Source organism: Macrobrachium nipponense, chromosome 6 (genome assembly GCF_015104395.2).
Source record: "Macrobrachium nipponense isolate FS-2020 chromosome 6, ASM1510439v2, whole genome shotgun sequence".
NCBI lineage: Eukaryota > Metazoa > Arthropoda > Malacostraca > Decapoda > Palaemonidae > Macrobrachium > Macrobrachium nipponense.
The window spans coordinates 82,414,221-82,436,645 of NC_061108.1; the positions used below are offsets into that span (position 1 = coordinate 82,414,221).

General features: G+C 36.6%; 1 protein-coding gene across 1 annotated transcript in view; it reads left to right on the plus strand.

The window, feature by feature from the left end:
* LOC135216846 (uncharacterized) overlaps positions 1-22,425 on the plus strand; it is a 42,396-nt gene that overhangs the window by 17,269 nt on the left and 2,702 nt on the right. Inside the window, exons 14-34 of the mRNA XM_064252355.1 lie at positions 587-754; positions 1,036-1,174; positions 2,005-2,174; positions 2,317-2,474; positions 3,531-3,617; positions 4,901-4,949; positions 8,579-8,743; positions 9,104-9,242; positions 10,325-10,494; positions 11,077-11,234; positions 12,782-12,868; positions 13,980-14,034; positions 15,623-15,790; positions 16,138-16,276; positions 17,373-17,545; positions 18,503-18,660; positions 18,848-18,934; positions 19,213-19,261; positions 19,642-19,812; positions 20,665-20,803; positions 21,773-21,945. Coding sequence (XP_064108425.1) covers positions 587-754; positions 1,036-1,174; positions 2,005-2,174; positions 2,317-2,474; positions 3,531-3,617; positions 4,901-4,949; positions 8,579-8,743; positions 9,104-9,242; positions 10,325-10,494; positions 11,077-11,234; positions 12,782-12,868; positions 13,980-14,034; positions 15,623-15,790; positions 16,138-16,276; positions 17,373-17,545; positions 18,503-18,660; positions 18,848-18,934; positions 19,213-19,261; positions 19,642-19,812; positions 20,665-20,803; positions 21,773-21,945 — 2,802 coding nt within the window. The remainder of the gene's footprint in view (positions 1-586; positions 755-1,035; positions 1,175-2,004; positions 2,175-2,316; positions 2,475-3,530; positions 3,618-4,900; positions 4,950-8,578; positions 8,744-9,103; positions 9,243-10,324; positions 10,495-11,076; positions 11,235-12,781; positions 12,869-13,979; positions 14,035-15,622; positions 15,791-16,137; positions 16,277-17,372; positions 17,546-18,502; positions 18,661-18,847; positions 18,935-19,212; positions 19,262-19,641; positions 19,813-20,664; positions 20,804-21,772; positions 21,946-22,425) is intronic.

The window sequence follows — 22,425 nt, forward strand, 5'->3', positions numbered from 1 at the left end:
TTTAGCAACTGTTAAGAAACTCTTTTAAGAGATAATTGCTTATCTCTGCACTAATAGTAAGGGAATTTCATGTTCGTTGGTAGGCATCAGTTATTTTTCAGTTTAAAAGGAATATTTCTTGCTTGAGAATGGAGAAGGATAACAGAAAAAAAAAGAGAACAAACCATTGTTGGAACTGGAACCACTGACAATTACCTGAGACTTTATGTTTGTAAAACATACACTAGTAACATTGACTTCGATCATAAAGTCGAAGCCGCGTTTTGTTCGGGTCAGTTCTTTGGCACCTCCTGAACATCTAATCATTCTACACGTTAGAGCTAACTTCATCACGATATGTTCTGTTATGAGGTTGAGGTTATAATCCTATTACCAAGTTTCAACCATTGATATATATATATATATATATAATATATATATATATATATATAATAATATATAATATAAATATATACATATATTATATATATATATATAGTATATATTATATATATATATATATTGTGAGCTGTGTGTGAGTTTTTCCTTCTTGGCTATACCTTCAAATCAACAACGTCAGCATATTTCCCATTTCCTTCGTCTACAGCACCAGTTCATTGGCCAGACTATTACAAGCCATGCGCAGGGTTATCGCAGTCACCTATTGACATCGTCACCAACAAGGCAATGGCTGAAAAAGCATGGACTCCATTTACGTTTGACTACTACAACAGTGTGCCCTCAGCAATGAACTTAATCAACAATGGACATACGGGTAAGAATTCCTTGCACACGCGTGTCCTGATGTAGTGCTCTTTGCTCGATGTACTGGTGACATCTGAGTGCTCATTATGCTAAAACATTAAACAATCACATGTGCTAAATTCAATTTATTTACCAATACTAACTTATTAATATCTTTTCCATGAAAGTCGTGACAAGTGTCGTTCTTTGCATGGCGACTTGAACCTGCCCAGTCTATATTATAAATAATCAATGGCCATTCCTTCTAAAGAAAATAAGTTTGATAAAAAAAAAATACTTGTTTCTTCACAGCTCAAGTCACAGCGTCGATGCACCATTCAGCAACCATCAAAGATGGCGGTCTCCATAACGAGTACGCCTTCCTCCAACTCCATTTCCATTGGGGAGGTGTCGACACCCAGGGATCAGAACACACAATTGATGGGAAAAAGTGAGTTCATATAATTACCTACATTCACTCGATGTTAGGAAGGATCCAGGTCGAATGCTATTTTAATTTATAGGATTAAACTGAAACCAGGAGCAATGAATGTTAACTTGATGGTAGAAGAATCGAAGAGGTTGGTTCCTCTAGGTTTTAGGGAGCAAATAAATGTAACGCATGGCAAGCTGAGAGTAGAAGCGAAATACAGAATAAGTCAGGCTAGAAAGGTACCACTATCATTGGTGCAAAAGACTGGCAATGCATGAAAGATTTCTTAACCAAAATCTCCTTTATGGAATTAGAAGCTGGTCGTTGAATACGAATTTAAAGGAAAAGGATGAAGCTGTTGGGATGAACTGTTTGAGTAGTATGTGAGGTGTGTGGAGAGACGTTGAATTGGTAAAAGGGTTCACGCAGGTGAAACGATGGAACACTGCTTTTTAATTTGGTTTGATCATGTGGAAAGAATGGAAGACAATAGACTGGTGCAGGAAGTGTATCAATTGGCAGTCTTGTGTAGAGGGATGAGATCACAGATGAGTCATAAATATATATATATATATATATATATATATATATATATATATATATATATATATATATATGTGTGTGTGGTGTGTGTGTGTGTGTGTGTGTGTGTGTGTGTGTGTGTGTGCGCGCGTGTGTGTGTGTGCGTGTGAATACAAACGAGCATTGTGATATTAAAACCCAATGCAGTTTTTATTTTAGGAATATTTCTAACATGATAATCAGACAGTTGTCGAAATCAGTTTTCAAAAGATGGTAACAGTTCTTTTTCGAAGGAAGTCTTTTAAAATTCTTTCCCCAAATTGCAGATATCCCGCTGAGCTCCATCTGGTCCACTACAACACCAAGTATGGAAATGTCCTGGAAGCCTTGAAATACGACGACGGTCTGGCAGTGTTGGGGATTCTCATGGAAATCGGATCTTCAAATAACAAGCTCCAGCACATCATTGATGGCCTCGCTAAGGTCAAGCACGCTGGTAGGTTATTTTCACCTCAAGTTTTCCTACAGCAACCCTCCAAGACATTATTTCCTGCTTATTGTGAAACTGGCAGTATCATCTCTTTGAAATCAACTGGGCAGATTTTTATTTCGAAACTCGATGTACATTTATGTTACAGATGAACAGACAAGCATCACGCCATTCGCCTTGAAGGACCTTCTGCCCAGCAATGTCAACGACTTCTACCGCTACTCAGGAAGTCTCACCACTCCAACCTGTAATGAGATCGTCACCTGGACCGTATTCAAAGAAGCCATCAAAGTTTCCTCTCAGCAGGTGAAAATTATGATTTTATCATGGCATTGAGAATCAAATTTCTGTATCTGACGATTACCAGTCCCCCCATATTGTATTAATATAAAACAGCTGCAGTTTTCGTTCAGATCTTGCCATGAACGACTATTAGTCAATTCCACCACAAGATGAGGCTAAAGTCGAAGGAAGTAGAATAGAAGCGGTTACCAAAAGTGACAATTTCGGTTAGCTTTAAACTTCCTTTTCACTGGGTGATACTGGTTAGTCTTCTTTACTGTTCCTGGGCTCCGTTTGATGATTGACATTTATCAGTTAGTGGCCCTTGGACTTCACCTAGTGTAAAAATCAAACTTGAGCCAGCAAAGGCACTTACCCAACACGCGTCCCATGTGTAATGGAAGTTAACATTTAATTCTGTTTACATCATTACTCTGAACACTCCATGACTGTCCTGCACCATCTAGAACTCCATAGAATTTCGTGGCAGCAGTAACTTTTTTGAATGTCATTGAACCGTTGACTATTCAACGTATCACTACTGCTTCAATACACCAGCTAGCAGTAAAATTACAATATCCTCTTATTTGAAGAGTCTGTTTAATAGCAATAACGAACTTCTCAGATAATCCTGTCTCAGTGCTTTTCAGACAAGGCTTCGAGCCTGATGCTCATCTTTAACGTCCTACACTTTTTCTGTCTCCCCGAAGTATAGCCTCTTAACTTTCCCATAATAATCTATTTAATGATTATAATTTCCTTTTAAACTAAGGACTAGGTGATTTTGTCTTTGGACCTTAGAGACAAGCCTTTCCAAGCATCATCAACTCTTTCTCGTTAACCGTGTATTACCTAGTTTCTTTTCCAGGTAGATGACTCAATTTTCCACAGCAAGAAAAAAGGTTTTCATGAGGCTGAATAACGTTCGTATCTAAACCACAAGACTACAATTTAAAGTGCTTATGTGGGACACGATTAACCCTTCAACCCCCCCCCCGCCACAACCCCCCCGATGCAAAAAAAAAAGCCTATATGAATTTGTTCGAGAATAACTATTAATTCCAGTTATGATGTTTTCAGATGACTGCCTTCCGGGAGCTATTGGATCATCATGATCTGAATATTGTCGACAACTACCGGCCAGTGCAGTCCCTCAATGATCGTATGGTAAGTTACCTGACCAATGTCACTTTTCCAAAAAGAGTCGAAAAGAACGCAACCGTTTAACTCACTGTCTTTGAATAACGAAAGAATTCCGTTAACTGAAATTTAACTTTACCTAACCTCTCCCTTTATCAACCCTTGTCTGATCGGCAGATCAACTAACTAGATCAGGTATCTTCAAGGCGATGCCACAGTGGACATTTCATTAGACAAAAATTACATGGGGCTTTGCCAGAGGCGATAGACCGAAAAGTGCTAGTGTTATTCAGGGGCCGGTCATTGCTACCGTGTACAGACGTTTCTCTACTTCCAGAAGGAAACGTACTTGCATTTATTTAGTCGAGTAATGCACTTCATGCTAATTTCCAGCTCCCCGTTTCTTAGTTTTATCCACCTAGGTCCTCCAAATCTTATGGTGCCCACAGTTAACAAGCTAAGAATATAATCTAATATTCTCCAAAGAGTTGTAAGAAAACGGACCCAAGCCCTCTCCATCTCCCTTCATCATTATCTCTCTATAAACGAAACTTACGTAATTTACTCTGTGGTATCATTCCTTACTCTGTCCTGTCACCTAACTACTAACACTCTGTTCAAGGCATTATTCTCATCTCGACAAAAGCTTTTAGATATATTTTTATCTTTATAAAAATAAATATATCCTTATACCGTTACAGATCGCACTAGACTAATGTATGATATTGCTTCATATGCAATTTCAGTCTGTTTGATTTGATCTCCAAATCTTAGTCAAGCTGCTCATCTTTTGTTTTGCCCATTTACAGACTATACATTTAGCCTTTGTTTATCACTTTTAAAGGCTAGTTGCCAATTTTCTGTAGCTGATTAGAACATGTTAGCCTATTGCCGTAGGCCTGGCCTAATTATGAAATTAAGGGTCATTGTATCCCATGGACATTAAATGAAACTTCGTTTCCCCCCAAAAATGTATTTTGATGTCACTCTTCTGCCCCATACAAATCACATTTACGCGTCTTGACTGAATTTTCATTATTACCAGACTTCATCTATTTCGTCCCACGTTAGCAAAGCCTCCTACCTTTGGTGAACACGCACGGCCTCAGTTTTGTCTCCAAACTATGGTGACAAAATGCATAAATATGCCAGGAAATGTGCCACTATGGCAGTGCCTTAAGGCGTTTCATAAGCAATTAAAACGAATAGTTTAACTATCTTTGAGCGTTATATGCGCTCATCGCTGAAACTGTTCCCAGAACACTGCAAATAATTTTACAATCTTGATTAATTTTGGATCGTGTTCGCAGGTTCAAAAGGGACACGTAGAATTCCACTGGTGCTACGAAGGGGACTGCGGTAAGTAACATTATGCCTGCACACACACACATTATGTATATATATATATATATATATATATATATATATATATATATATATATATATATATATATATATATATATAAATATACATATATATATATATATATATATATATATATATATATATATATATATAACTTTCGGGGCGACAAATCTTGCTTTGCAATTACTATTAAGAATCAGAACCGATTCAATGCTAGCAATTTTTCATCGGAGGTTTTAAATTTGATGTAGCTGTTCTAGATATATTACTGATTACTTACTCCTGTTCTATAAAGAATGGTCATTTTTATTTCTTATTCTCGGCTCATTACTTATTCTGAAACTATAACCTCAAGTTCTTAGGTTTTCAAAGATCTGTTTTGGGGATATTGGATTTCCTTGGGGTGCTTTGGAGCGTTTGGAGAGTATCAAGGCACCTCTTACCAAGGAGCAAAATTACTTTTTAAGAACAAGCCTGGTCATGTCGTACGATAAACTAAACTCCTCGCACCATCATAGATCTTTCCCACTCCAGGGGCTCTGCCTTTGGAAGGTGGGGATTGAGCTGGATTAAAAATAAGGTAGCGAAGCGCCACATTACCATAGTGACGGTGACGCTAGGTCTGAATACAAGCTTCGTCCAAAACATGAGCAGAGTGGTTGCTTTCCCGGCCATTAGCCTACTAGATTTTCTTAACCGATGACAAAAAATACACACAACTTAGCTACAATTACTATAATTCATACCATGTGTAAGCATATTTTCATTCTATTGGGATAACAGCAGGGAAAACAAAGTCTATCACGAAGGAAGAAGTTTACAAAATTAATATAAATTACTCTACCGTTTCACTTTCTTTGTTGTTGTTTACTTCACACATGCACTAAGATCACATTTTAGAGTAAACTGAGTGCAAATACCTTTGTAGTGAACTGAGCAAATCTAGTAGAATAACGTAGCCTAGTTTGACTTATGAAAATCAAAGTTAGACAATGGATTGATGAGTCTGCCTTTCAGAGGGTTGTTATGACAAGGAAAATCTAAAAGCTTAAGTCCTCTTTATAAATGCAAAGTATTTTTGAAACATGGCTGTGTATTTTGAGGTTACCTAATTATAGTTTTGCTTCACTCCTGGGTAGCTCGTTTTTTGGGTGAGGAGTATGAGGAACTAGTTTAAACATTCTTCAAACGTCTGTGTAGCTTTATTTTAATTATATTTAACCTAGCCTTCAGACATTCAAATCGGGTGACAACGCCTCTTCTGTTGAGCAGACTCAATTGATCCTTTTATGACCATTTTGATTGAATTAATGATATTTATGTTATTTGTTATTTTATCTTCTTCTAATCATTTTAACCCTTATCTACTAGATTCCATTTGTTGTTTCTCTACATACTTTATTTTTTAATTGACCCTCGTATTTCTTTTGACTTACCGCGTTATTTTCCGCTTTGGAGTTGGCTCACTTGGACTAGGCTTACCATTAGGTTCCTCAAACCATCTCATATTTGGTAATGATCAACAAATGTTTTCTGTCTTTTCTTACATTCCTTCACATCTTAAACGAGGAAGATCTAATTAGCATATCTTTTACAAAAGAATGGGGCTACCAGCTCTCTTACCAATTAAAAAATGAAAACCACCGAAACGTGGTGTCGTAGGATCTTTATTACCTCCAGTGCGCTCTCCAATCTTCTCTTCTCTTTATCTTGGGCTGCAAATCGGAAAGAGCTGCAGTTCAGTTTTTCCCATTGGCGAGCGCAGTCAGGAACAAAACATTGAACCGTGATGGAAGGTATAAAGTGAATATGTGTTTGTGTCTGAAAGCGTTAGGATTGTTTAGGAATGAGAGCCATTTGGTTCCCTATTCTCATTAGAGAAACAAAGAGGCTCTCTCTGGAGCCCAGAGAAGTCAGCAGGTTTACTACTTATATTTATGGTATGGCACAAATTAGACCAAAGTCACCATAGCACGGAAATACGATGACAGTGACACCGATGACATGAAAAATAACCCCGAAAATAAAGATGCAAAACTGAGTAAATAAAATTCGCAGTGTATGGCAGTAAATGAAGAGCTGTTAAGAAGAAAATAAACTACAAAACTGCATCCAGTAGCTAGCTGCCTGTAGAAAGTTCAAAGGGCACCTTACGTGGCGCACTGTAGGGATTCGTAAAGGGTGTTTTCAGCTTCCCTTTACCATCTAGCACCACTCACATATTAGCCTTTCACTGTAGCTACATTTCCGCTTCTTTTTTTTTTATTAATTCATGCTGTCCAACCTCCTTATTTTTTACTGCAGATGTGGGGTTTTCTTGCAGTTCCAGTTTTAGATCCTTAAATTTCATCTTTATATTAGGGCTTCCTATATCTAGCTGTCCGACCAATTCAACTCCCACTTTTCTCTGTCTTGAGCGCTGAATGGTGAAAATGCCTCAGTGCTTGGCTTGACAGTTTGAATTTCATGAACCAACCACACGAAATAGGCCTATATGCTGAAATGCGGGAAAACTTAGAGATGGACATAGGCACGAAGATTAGAAATAAATCAAAGTACGTACAAAATCACAGTTATTCACATCTTATTGCAAATTTGCGAAAGAATAGTTCACGGACTACTATTCCAACAAGAAAGACAAAGATGGCAGTTAAATTTGCCCCTCTGCAGGGACCCTTAGGCCCAGTGTTGAACGAACGGCAGATGGGAATACATACAAAGTATGATTTCTGGTTATTAAAGGCAAACAGAATATTATAGATCATTAATAAGCATACTGACCATCATAAGAAACAAAAAGACATCTCGTAAGGGAAATGGACGTTGTGAAGACAGGATTACGAATGCAGTAGGAATAGGGGAATGAAAATCACACACAAAAATAGAAGTGATTAACTGTACTGAACGAACTATCGACCGACAAGGGTGAATGACCCAAAGTTAGATCACTGACTAAAAATAACATCGGGAATAACAGAGGCCAGGGCAAAAGAAATATCAATCTTTTGCTCGTAAAGACCAGCCGTTGTTTAATTCGAGTACAAGGAAGGGGAACTCTTATAATAATCTTATTATAAAAGAAAACTAAGACAACAAATAAGTAACAAAATATCTACTCATATGAATCCTAATGAAAATGTTGAACAATTTCTTCGAGAGTGACAAAAGTTACCTTATTTTGCAGTGTGTATGTATGCACACACACACACACACACACACACACACACACACACACATATATATATATATATGTATATTTATATATATATATATATATATATATATAGAAATATACTTTGTCATAAATTGCCACCCATAGTATTTTTTTTTAAAGGTTTAGATTCAAATTTTTTATCATAGGATATTCATACCTATCACCATAGGCTTCATATGCAGAAACACCTCAGCCGGTTAACATAAATTTGCCTAGACCGCATGATCATGTCACATTCAGCGTCTTTTGATCCGTCTATACGTCTATCTGAGTATGTGCGCGTGTTGATCGATTTATGTAATGTAAAGAGTATTGTGTATTTCATTCTTATCAGCTATGAGTTGTATACAGTTGCACTTTCTAGTCACTTCGTGACAGTCACTTTTTTTCTTCTTCTTCACTCATCAGGACCTAAGAAGTGGGCACATCATTATCCAGTGTGCGGAGGATCGTCACAATCCCCCGTCAATATTGACACTCATTTAGTGGCCAGTGGCACATCCCATCCATTCACCTTCAGTCACTACGACAGCCTGCCTACTAAAATGACCCTCATCAACAACGGACACTCAGGTAGAATTCCCTTTCAGTATCTTCTTGTGGGTCACTCTCTAAAAGTAAGAGCCAGTGACGGCACAATCTAAATTCATTTTAACAATCGTAGTAGCTATGCTTAATTAATGGAAACAATTACTAATGGTAAGAATGTCTTCGTGTATTTAGTTTCCTTTTTGTATAAAATAAAAAGACGTGATTTAATTTGCCATTTTTATGAATATTCTTGCATTTGGTTATGAGTATGAGGGGAAATGTCTAGTCACACTGGAAGTGAAATCTTTTCAACCGCTTTTGTTTGTCATTACCGGGAAGCTTAATCTTCTAATCTTCATCCTTTCATCTCAAAATTAATAACACTACTTTCTTTTCCCACAGCACAAGTGACAGCCGAGATGGCAACACCAGCAACCATAAAAGATGGCGGCCTCTCTGACGAGTACACTTTCCTCCAGTTCCATCTCCACTGGGGAGGCGAAGACAGCCGGGGATCCGAACACACTATTGATGGCCAAATGTAAGCCAGTTGTTTATCTTTTTGTTCGCATTTTACTGCAGAAGCCGATGCGATGGAAAACCCTGTCTTTGTATCTGGCACCGACCCGAAAAAAATCGAAGTTAAAAAGGGATAAAAACGAGTTTAACAGTCAGAGAAAACAAATTTCAGAAGGGGACTCTAACGCTTGGCAACAGAGGGAAGGGTTGCTTACAAACGTGCTGTGATAAAATTCAAGTAGATATTGACAGATACCGAACACAGATTATAGCTGCTTCTTATACTATATTTTGTATTACAAAGGCAAATGGGACGAACTGCCAAATTTCCCTCTCGGATCAAGGGCAGAGAAAAACAGGATATTGAAGGATATAGAAGAATTGTGTAGCTTAACGGCAATGGGAAGCGTTAGGCCTACCTTTTAAAGGATGTAAGATTGTGGGCATGGAATATAAACTTAAGACCAAAGGCCAAGCAGCGCTGGAACCTATGAGGTCATTCACTGCTTGAAGGGAAACTGAGAGTGAAAAAGTTTGGGAGGTGTACCGGGAGAAAAACATTGCAGTTGCACTATAAAAAAAAAAGTGTTTGGAGAAGGTGGAAGAAATAGAATATGAACGGAAGTAGAGTAACAAGAATAAAAGGGGTTGCAGCTATGGGATGGGAGATTATAAAAATCATTAGATTAAAAAGAAAGTGCTCCAGAACCATTTGCTGTATTTTTATTGTTTTTTTTTTTCTTTTATTAGAAAAATACATTGATGCAGATTTACAATTATTTCATAGTATTTACATAATTTGACAATGGTCATTTTTCTTCTTTCCAGAACCTCCTACTTTTATAAACAGAACATTGCATATTTGAGTAGTTATCAGGAAATTAACTTTTACATTTACATCCTTAAGTTTTCATCAATAAATATCTGTTACTGAACACTAGGCTTTTAATAATTTTTAAAACACCATAATAACTGTATTATTACTTAAAAATTCACACTGGCTACTCAAAAACAGTAATTAATGTACTCGTTTGTGAAAATGAGCACAGTAATGACAGTTTTTCTGCATAAGAAAGTAATTCGCAAGTGTTCCCTCCGTGGCAGGTACCCAGCTGAGCTCCACCTGGTCCACTACAACAGCAAGTATGGCAGCGCAGCCGAAGCCTTGACTCACAGCGACGGTTTGGCTGTGTTGGGTATCTTCCTGGAAATGGGATCAGAGAACACCAGGCTCACCCCTATTATTGATGGACTCGCTAATATTAAAGATAAAGGTTAGTTATAATTCTCATTTTTTTATCAAGTGCCAAATCTCGGCTATAAACATTACAATATTGTTTTCTGCGCGCTAGCCTACCGGGATTTTCTTGACTCTCTTATGTCGAATTCTTTCTGGAGTAGCTGATTCAACAAGCTACCTGCACTGTTAGCGGTTTTCTGTTACTTATATTTTCATCCTGATGGAAGTATTAAACTTATTCCAAATTAAAAGTTATTTCCATGTACGTGAAAAAAAATATATGTATATATATATATATATATATATATATATATATATATATATATATATATATATTATATATATATACACGGATATGATATATACTATATATTATATATACATATATATGCATAACATATAATGTATACTACTATATATATATATATATATATATATATATATATATATATATATATATATATTATATATTTATATATAAACGGCTATATATATACTTAATATATATACATATATATGTATAATATATACTGTATACATACTATATATATATATATATCATATAATTATTCATTTATTCATTCATTCATTTATTTCTTTATTCGCTCCCTTGCAGATGCCCAGACGAACATCACACCGTTCAAGCTTCAGGACCTTCTTCCAATCAACCTTGATGCCTTTTACCGTTACTCTGGAAGTCTAACGACTCCGACTTGTAACGAGATCGTTACGTGGACCGTCTTCAAACACGCGATTAAGATATCTATTGCTCAGGTAAAGTTTTATTTCGGTACGTAGTAAAAAAAATTCCTTTCGTTCTAATTGTAAATCTTCAGCTGAAAATCTTTTCGGACAGAGTTAACAAACTATAAAATCCGAGAAGGTGTCTTAGGGAAATCAGCCTGCAGAGAGAGGCAAAAACTAAGTATATCTTAGTTTAACCAGACCTATGAGCTGATGAACAGCTCTCCTTGGGCTGGCCCGAAGGATTAGATATTTTTACGAGGCTACAAGCCAATTGGTCACCTAGCAACGGGACCTACAGCTTATTGTGGGATCCGAACCACATTATATCGAGAAATGAATTTCTATCACAAGAAATAATCCTTTGATTCCACGTGGGCTGAGCCGAGAATCGGACTTTGGACTACCGGATTGGTAGCCGAGCGCGAAAACCACTCGTCTAACTAGGAATTATAGTAGAGAGAGGAAAATTAAAGAAAAATGCAGAGAGAGGCAAGTTATAGAAAAATGCGATGAATTGATAACTACGCGGGAATATGAAAAAATGGATATACCTGAATTCAGGAGGCGAAAGCAAAGAGCAGGAATGAATTTGCGCTTAAACTTTCGGAGATCTGACGATTTCACAACTGCATCAGGCAAACTATTCCACATTTAAGTTGCAGCTAAGATCAGACTCTGACCTATAAACTGACACTAGAAAACGACACAGTTTGCAGCAGCAGCAGCAGCCTGCTTAGAGTTGCGAGCAAAACTGTGATTTCTTAATCAACACGAAAGTAACATGAAGTGACATACTTGTTGAGAGCTAATATAGGTTCTCCCTAAATTTGGTGTTTGTGTGTGTGCCCACAACTTTTCGAAATTCTTATGACTCAAACTCACATTTTTTTTTATTTGCAAGTTAAAGGGAATAACCAATTTGATCTCTAGAAGAAATTTATTTGTTTATATCTCAAAATCAGCATACATACAAACATCTATCTCTCTGACAGCATACGCCATTAATCATTACGTCCAACATAAAGTGAAATAAAATTGTTTGTAGGTATTGTATGCATATGCGTGTTAGATTTTTCTTTTTTGTCTTTGCTATTTCATTCATAAACAACGTAGATAATTTGCAAAAGCTAACGTTCTTTGTATTTAGGTATCCCTTTACTTTGTATTTAAGTATCCCTTTAAAACTCTTCTCTCTGCCAAGTCAATTATATGCTACGAGAATAGGTAACGTGGGGTTGCACTCACAAAACAAACATAAAATGAAACGAGGGACGTCTTAAAAGTACGGAAAGGAGCAAAACTTGTCTCTACTATTGAAAAAAAACCTGACGAAATGACATAGTCTGTCACACTTCCTAAAAGCTACCGTGGTTTTTAATGCCAGTCAGATTTTCCTTCATTTATGAACTTGTCTCATTAATTTTTTTTACATAATTATTTTGTAACAGCAGAATTCAACTTGGTGCTACTCAGTGATTATAAGCCACCATGACAGTATTTAACCTTAGGGATGATTATTTTTATTCATTCGTTCATATTCGAAATACGCATTCTCATCCCTTTGCCCCTTACAGCTGAGGGCCTTCCGGAAGCTGCTAGACTCACATGGCAATCCCATCGTTGATAACTACCGTCCTGTGCAGCCAATTCACGGACGTTCGGTGAGTATCAGAATAAGCGGTGCATTACATTTGCGCGCATGAAATAATTTTTCTGCTCAAAAAATAAAAAGTATGCAATATATAGGGTTAATCCCTGAATGCGCGCAAATGTAATATGCCCCAGAATAAGCCATGACTTCTGATAAACATTCTGAATCTAGATGCTGATTTAGACATGGATAAGAGGTTCAGATAACATAAGTCTAATTGACTCAGTTTAAAAGTATTCAAAGAGTTTTTCCTAGCCTTATGCTGACTGGTCTAAATCATTTAACGTAGTTATTGCTCTTTATTTTATAAATATCACCGTACGTAGGTCTAATCAGGGAGTCATATAGTTACTTGAAACCTATCAGAAAATATCAACTGTCGTACATTAATTACCAGTCAGTCTGACAATCATTGTTTGTGCGCATCCACCGTGATAATTTAGTTTCATTTTCGAGTTATGGTCTAATTCTATTAAATTAAGCTTCTACAATGATAACTCACGCTAACAAGAGAGAGAGAGCAGTTTCGTTTGAATAGTTTAACTTTTACACAAGTGTTACATTAGATCGCGAAAAAATTTATGAAAATGTGATATTGATTACGCTGTTAAAAAAAATAATATTTTCAAAAATTATGATAAAATTGTTTATTAGTCTACGGAGAAGATAGTATGATAATGCATGACAAAGGCGAAAGAACTTGAGGAAGAATAGCCAGTTTAGAGAGGAGATCTTTCCAATTCATTTCTTTTTCATCATAAAAACTTAAAGGACGTGATAATGAACATTTATCATTTTTCCCATCTGTCAGTAAGCGTTAGTCAACAGCATCGTCTTCCTATTCCAATAATTAATTGGTCATTTGTGTATTCGAGTTAGTTCCTGTAGTGTTAAACATCCCTGGTAACCTTGGTCACCATATACATTATATATAGTATCTCCTCTCTTGCTCAAGCCCTCTGGCTCTTCCTGTTCCCGATATGTCTGGCATTCAGGTTCATTCTCTGTCAGATCTGTGGAGCCTGGCGTCCAGTGCTTCAGTTAATCGCTTTATTAGGAACTGTTCAGTCCTATGCCTCCGCATCTTTATAACTGCAGTTTATATTTCCTTGGCTTTGCAGATCTCTGATGGAGTGGTAGATGGAGCATTCCACTGGGGTTATGAAGGAACATCTGGTAAGAAGTATATTGATTTTCTAGTGTTATGCAGCTGAAACAGCAGGAAATATTGCAAAAAGAAATATAACAATGCACTAAGTACTTTCGTGTATTTTCCACATTTTCACGGCAAAAAGATCTGCCCCGAAAATGTTCAAAATATACAAAAGTGCGCGGCACTCTTCACGCCCCCCCCCCCCCCACACCCTTTATTTTTTAATATTTCCCTTGGCTTCAGCTGGCAATAAAATGGCGTGCATATGTGCTATTTGTATACAGTGTGTGTTCCTGAAAGTATTTCAGGTTTTCATGGCTGGTGGACTTAATTGTTTGTGACTCATTATTGTCTTTTTATTTTGTAATTATTTCTAAGTAGTAATGGTATATTCAAATTTTCTAAGGAAGCATGCACCCTTAACCAAATCTAGACTGATATTGGAGGCAACGATATAAGTGGTTAGTTAAGATCCTTATATGTGTTATGGAACAGTACGCATGCAGCTCAATATAAAGTGACTTTTTCATTTAAGAAAACTATGGTATTTTGGCCTAAATGTTATTTTTCCTTTAAGAACTATCGCTCGAAATTATCATTTTTGGTGCTGTGATGAGAAATTCATGCGCAAATGAATGAATATTGCTCTCCTTTGTTTCTAGCAGAAAGAAGCAACCTATCAATTTCCCATTGTTCAAATGAAGCTTTACGAACCCAACCAAAACTAACCTTATGTAAAAGGTCTGTAAGTTGACCCAAGTCATGTGATGGTCAGGCCCGCTTTTCTTTGTTCCTTTTTCGTTTCCTTTGGGAAGCCTCCTGTATCAATCGACGTTCCTAAGGGCACTGGCGGATGCCTCATAATCAGTCACTTTTTCTAAGACTGTTCATGATAGAAGGAACGGTGCCATATTTATACATTCCGAGTCATATTTGCCCCTATGCCACTAAGTTTGACTAGACTGAAACTCTTTGAAGAATGATATTCCTGAGTGCCATTCATTTAACATCAGTCATAAAGTAATCCTTTCCTTTGTCTCTTTTCCTTCGTTCAGTTCAAAGAATGTGTACAATCTCCCAATGAACAGTTAGTTAATTTGCAAATGCAAGTTTATTGCATTATACAGCTTAATCTAGTTCCTCGTTGGATGAGTGGGTTACGTACTCGCTTACCGATTCGGTAGTCCGAAGTTCGATTCTTCGTTCTGCCAACGGTGAGTCAGAGAAATTTGCTTCTGGTGATCAGAATTTAATTTCTCGATATAATGTGGTTCGGATCCCACAATAAGCCGTAGGTCCCGTTGCTAGGTAACCAATTGGTTGCTAGCCACGTAATAATATCTTCTGGGCAGCACTAGGAGAGCTATTAATCAACTCAGTGGTCTAGTTAAACTAAGATATACTTAACTTACAGCGTGGTTGGTGGGGCAGTTCTTGAATTGTTCGTTAGACATAATCATATCTAGGAACCAGGAGTTATATGAAGCAGAGTAGAGATAGTTGTCATACTTCCGCCCTTTTGTAAACATATTTACGGTATTTCTAATTTGCTAACTGTAGTGCAAAACGTTTTACGAAGCGAGGCTAATTACTATTATCTCTCTTCCACAGGACCATCATATTGGAAAGACCATTACCCACTCTGTGGAAGCAGTTCTCAATCTCCAATTGATATAGTTACTGGATCTGCCGTTGGAACCTTCATCTGGACTCCTTTCACCTTCATCAATTACCAAGTCGTTCCTACTAGCATGACTATTTTAAATAATGGTCACACAGGTACTTGGAACAGGAAATTGTTAAGAAAACAGAATATTTTGAATGCCCTCATTTATTGATGAACAACGATCTTGGTTTTTTTTCTTTTCTTTTACATTCCCCACATTCTTTGCCTCCCTTTTTTAGCAAATGTTGCCTGGCTTATATAGTAGAGCTAAAAAGTAGAGTATCTGATGTGATTTTTTTCAGACCAGTTTACCTTGATTTTCCTTATGGTCAGTTCCTTGTAATGCTTAAAACTGAGCAAACTTCAAGAACAAATTATTGCCCTAAAAATAAGGACTTTTGACAGTTAAACACCCTTGATTTAGTGCCTCAGTCAATTATAATTCTTTTTTCACCCTCAGCCCAAGTGTCTGCTGTAATGGCCTCTCCTGCCAGGATTATGGGAGCTGATTTGCCAGGAGAATACACTTTCCTACAGTACCACTTCCACTGGGGAAGTGATAATACCAAAGGCTCTGAACATCTTGTCAATGGAAACAGGTAATCAGCGGCGTCAACAATAAATGCTCTTGTGGGCCAAAAATGAAAGTTCCTCTCTAATCATATCTTTATGAGATGCTCTAGAATCAATGCTCCTTTCTAATCATATCTTTATGAGATGTTCTAGGAGCAAGGGTCCTTTCTAATCATATCTTTATGAGATGCTCTAGAAGCAAGGCTCCTTTCTACTCATATCTTTATGAGATCCTCTAGGAGCAAGGGTCCTTTCTAATCATATCTTTATGAGATGCTCTAGGAGCAAGGGTCCTTTCTAATCATATCTTTATGAGATGCTCTAGGAGCAAGGGTCCTTTCTAATCATATCTTTATGAGATGCTCTAGAGCAAGGCTCCTTTCTAATCAATATCTTTATGAGAATGCTCTAGGAGCAAGGCTCCTTTCTAATCATATCTCTACGAGATGTTCTAGGAGCAAAGGGTCCTTTCTAATCATATCTTTATGAGATGCTCTAGGAAGCAAGGTCCTTTCTAATCATATCTTTTATGAGAGGCTCTAGAGGGCAAGGCTCCTGGAGCAAGGTCCTAGTCATATCTTTATGAGATGCTCTAGGAGCAAGGTTCCTTTCTATCATATCTTTATGAGATGCTCTAGGAGCAAGGCTCCTTGCCAGCACTTGGGTGGCTAAGGATGCGTCTGCAACAGAGCAAAACATGACATAAACAACTGTAGATAACTCACCACATGTATAAAAGATGTTGAAAACAACGCAAAGACCAAAAGTGAAGAACAAAGTTTTGGCACATGCTGGATGAACAATAGTATGAAGCACTCGTTTAGAACTACCAAAAAATCGTTCACTTGCATTCTGTCTATCTGTGACGTGTTTGCGATAAGTAGTCGATGTGTTTATGAAATATTGTATTGCAGTGCTGTCACCCCTTAATATAGAAAAAAATTAAATTAATAGCGTCTCAGCCTTTCAAGTTCTGCGTTCCGAGTGCTACACGGTGTTAAGTCTATGACTTCTTCCTTAATTGAAATCCTTTTCAGTTATTATTTTCAGTGATAGTTTGAAAGTCTCTGTAATTTAGCCAAAATTTTTCATTGCTTACCTCCGTGTTTCTTCGAATTGCAGTTATCCCTGTGAACTCCATTTGGTGCACTACAAGACTGAATACGGAAGTGCAGCCGAAGCCATAAAGCACAGCGATGGCCTCGCAGTGTTGGGAGTCTTCATGCAAATCGCACCTACAGACAATCCTAACCTGACTCCAGTACTTGATGGACTTAGCTCGATCCAAACAGCTGGTAAGACTTCATTCGCAGCACACATCTGAAATAGAAAGCTTATGTATCCGTCAAAGCTACTTTACAATCGATTAAAAACAATTTTTAGTTTCGTATTATTATATGATAACGATAGAACGGAACAGACGAATATTGTGTGTAGAGAGTATCAGATTTGTCAAGAACAAAAATAATCTAATTATCAGAAAGCAAGCCAATAATGAGGAAACTTAGAAATGCCTTTATGTTTCCATAAATAGCCTATGCGAAAAAAGTTATTTGCTACGGACACATACTGTAATACACACACACATATATATTATATATATATATATTTTTATATATATATATATATATATATATATATATATATATATAGATATAGATAGATATATATATATGTTATATATATATATATATATATATATTATAGATATATATATATGCATTTTTATCACATCACCGTGATTCATATACATTCATCGAGCTACAAATGTCCTTTGATATCCAATTCGTTCTACCTCGGAATTAGTATATTTTCATATATGTTAACCGGAGGGAAATTTTTTCCGTTGTAATAATTTCGTCTCACGAGCGAATCTTTTTCCGTTGAGGAATAATTTCGTCTCCCGAGAGGACGAAAATTATTATCAACTAAAAAAATTACCCTTTGGTTAACATATATTGAAACATAAATTCCGAGGTAGAGAAAATTGGATATTAAAGGACATTTGTAGCTCGATGAAACTATAATATATATATATATATATTATAATATATATTATATAAATATATATATATCTATATATATATATATATATATATATATATATATATATATATATATATATGGGTGTGTGCATGTGTGTGTAAGAATGCTCGGGTTTTAACATGGTTTTCATTATAAAAAGAATGCAAAAGTCTCGGAAATTAGTTACCTTTTAAATCAGGAAACATAACTTTCTACTCTCCCTCCAGGCACGGAACACAGCATCACTCCCACTGCTCTAGCAAACCTGCTGCCATTCTCCACCGAAGGATTCTACCGCTACAAGGGATCTCTCACGACCCCTACCTGCAACGAGATCGTCACCTGGACCGTTTTCAAGCAGCCAATCACTGTCTCCGCCGCTCAGGTGAGAAATACTAAAATGTGACCTCTGTGAAGCAAAGAAAATGGGCGTGGCAGTCTGTCTCTCACGCGGCATCGTCTTCAAATCCATCCTGGTTTTGTATAAATTTTACATAGAAATGATCAAAATATGAGTCGCATCATATGTAGACATAATCAAAGCATTATTTTTTCGACTTCTATTTTTTCAGATGGTCAAATTCCGGCAACTTTACGATGATAAAGGACACCATATTCTTGACAATTACCGCCCTGTGCAGCCTCTCAATGGTAGAACGGTAAGACTTTGAAATGCGCAAAATAAATTATTTACATAACACTTCTGATAATATCCTGACGTGATAAAGATTTGGAATGTCTAAGTGCATTTCAATGGCTTCAGTAATCGTCCTTTAAAGATTCATGGAATGTTTTTATCGGCCATTACAATTTCTTCCTTTTTCAAATGCCTGGCATGATTTTCTTCAAGAATTCTTGAATCCGCACTTACTCACGCAGACACACACATATATATATACTATGTATACTGTGTGTATTTATAATAATTTCTTTACAGGTTTACGCGGGTCTTACATTACCTCACTGGTCTTACACCGACAAGAACGGTAAGTGGCCACCCATCCTGGGCAGAGTTGACATTCGTTAGTTGATATGAAAAGACAGAACATAGAGAAATTAAATTTATTTGGACAATTCATGACTACTGAAGTTGCATTATGCATGATACTTAATCAAGGACTCACGAATTTTGATACAAGTGGAGACTACATTAAACTTTTTTCCAGTGACATAACTGAATATACTTAGGACATTTATTCACTCTTCGAAAAGCGCGTTGCGACAGCTGTCAATCTCGCACGAGACCCCTTTTTGTGACATGAAAATAATAATTCATTTATCATCTTTGTTGACGTGAAATGTTTGGTGACAACGACAGACTTCATCATGTCATCGAAGGTACTCAGATTGGCCCTCTCTCACTCAGGACCCGAGGAATGGGCAAGTGCCTTCCCGCTGTGCGGGGGCACGAGTCAGTCGCCCATTGACATCATCACTTCTGGGGCTACAGCTGCTAACAGCAGTTGGTCTCCCTTCGCCTTCTCCAACTACAATGTCGTCCCTGGCAACATGACGATCCTCAACAATGGACACACTGGTAAGCCGGCGCACATCAGGCCTCTTAGACAGGAACAGTTGTCTTCGAAGCGATCTCTTTCACTCTTGAACAGAGATTCTCTCATTTTTAAAAATTAATTCCGTGGTATTAAAGTTATTTCTACCAAATTAATCTCACATATATATAATATATATATATATATTATATATATATATATATATATATATATATATATATATATATATATACTTTTTCATATTATTCATCTCTCCAAACCGTATTTCTTTACCTTTTGCGCAGCATTCATACCATTTTGCCTTCTCCCATGGTAATGAAGTTATTTCTACCAATTAATCCTGCATATATAATATATATATATATATATATATGATATATATATATATAATATATATAATATATACATATATATATATTATATTTATATATATATGTATATATATATATATATATATATATAATATATATATATGTGTGTGTGAATAACTTGATCACGAAATATATAAAACGTGATGCTATGTATAAATAAGGTAATGCCACGGAGAGGAAAAGGAAAAACAAGGCAGTTCTCGTTTTTGTTCAGTTTCTTCCGTGGCATTACCTTTATATATATATATATATATATATATATATATATATATATATATATATATATATATATATATATATAAACTTTTTCACAATATTCATCACTCCGAACCGTGTTCTTTGCTTTTTGTGCAGCATTCATACCATTTTGCCTCCTCCAATAAATAGTCTTACGTCATGTCTTTTGTCGTATATATTATCAATCATCTCACCTCTGTCGTGGAAATTGACATCCTTCCTGTACAACAGATGAGCGAAGAGTCTCTATTTGTCCCCCTTTTGCAGCGCAAGTGACAGCAGATATGACCTCTGCAGCTACAGTTCAGGAAGGAGGCCTGGCTGGCAATTACACATTCGCCCAGTTCCATTTCCACTGGGGAAGCAACGACACTGTTGGGTCAGAACATCTCGTTGATGGTAAAAGGTGAGAAAGGAAGAGTCATTTATCAGCCAAGTCATTTTAACTAAGCATTGTTTACTGGTGTCAGTCTTACAGATCAGGGAAAACGAGTGCATTTCAAAAAAAGAGTAAATTTTGAAATATATAAAAGCAAGCATCAAATGACTGAGCGTTAAATATATGATCACATGGCCATAATTACAGTATATAATTATGTAAAGTTTCAAACGTCTTAGAGCCAAAATTCAAGCGCTGGTTTTTATCAAGCTAGGCTTGTATATTATGCAAATATACAACTTGTACCATAAAGTTAAAATACAGTAACATGAAACTAGACATGTATATTATGCATATATACAACATGTACCACAAAGTTTAATATGCAATGGCATGACAAATTATTTTGCTATAAGGTGAGGATGTTGCGGAAAAATTGTAGAACTGGTATATATTTGTCTTACAGATGACATTTGGAGCTATTTCTGTAAATTTTGAAAGTAATAAGCCTAATAAATATTATCAAGCAATGATATCTGCTACGCATATTGTCAGCACAACGATGATATAACAACAGTACGAACGAACATTAACATTTTGCAATTAACACTGAAAACAAATGCACTTTCCTTTCAAACACATAATGAAACGAAGAGATTGTTTAGCTTCTCTCTTTGGTTCCTTACTGAAACCTGTTCCAATATTCGATCAAAATTTGCTATCGACAGGTAAAAAAAGAAAAATACATATATTTCCAAGTTCAATGTAAGATGTTGTAAAGACTATCTTGCACCTGGTCCCCTCTACTCGGAATCTTGCTCTCACCGATCATCTCTATTCCACTGGTTTTAGCAAAGCTTTTCTATTCTTACCAAAACAATCATCCAAGACGTAGGAGTTACCACTCAATATTTTTTCTGCAGTGTGCTGAAAATGAAGATAGCACGGTCATGACAGAAAAAGAATACATTTCTCTTTTGTTACGACCAATTACAGTTATCCACTCGAGCTCCATCTGGTGCACTTCAAAACCTCGTACGGAAGCTTAGCAGAGGCGCTTAAGCATGCTGATGGTTTGGCTGTTTTGGGAATTTTCTTCAAAATCGACGGGAGTGACAACCCGAAGCTCAGCAGCGTCATCTCAGGGCTGGAGAAGGTTCACACTTCAGGTAATGTAATACACAGCTGCACTAAAGAGCGATTTGTTTCTCGTTTGTATCAATATATCTCTCGCAGACATAAATCCATTCTATAATTTAAGGTCTGTAAGAAGAACACAAAAATTATTTGTATCCTAATATACTTTTATTCTTGACCACTCTGGTACTTTGTTTTCACAACGGGCCATATGTTCTGCATGATCATGACTGACAAAACTTCATAGCCTGGTTTGTAAGAATGTGTGTGCGTTATGAATATCAAGACGCAATGGAAGAAGGGTGGAATGGGAAAGAAAATTGAGGTCAAAGGCCAAGAACTGGGACCTATGATGTCATTTGGCGCACATAGTGAATTAAGAGTAAACAGGTTTTAAAACTGTGACTGAAGGAAAGCCTCGCAGTTGCACTGTTTAAAAATTGTTAAGAGAGGGTGGAAAGTAAAATGGAAGAAATGGAATATGAACAGGAGTGCAGCAAAGGGAGTGAAAA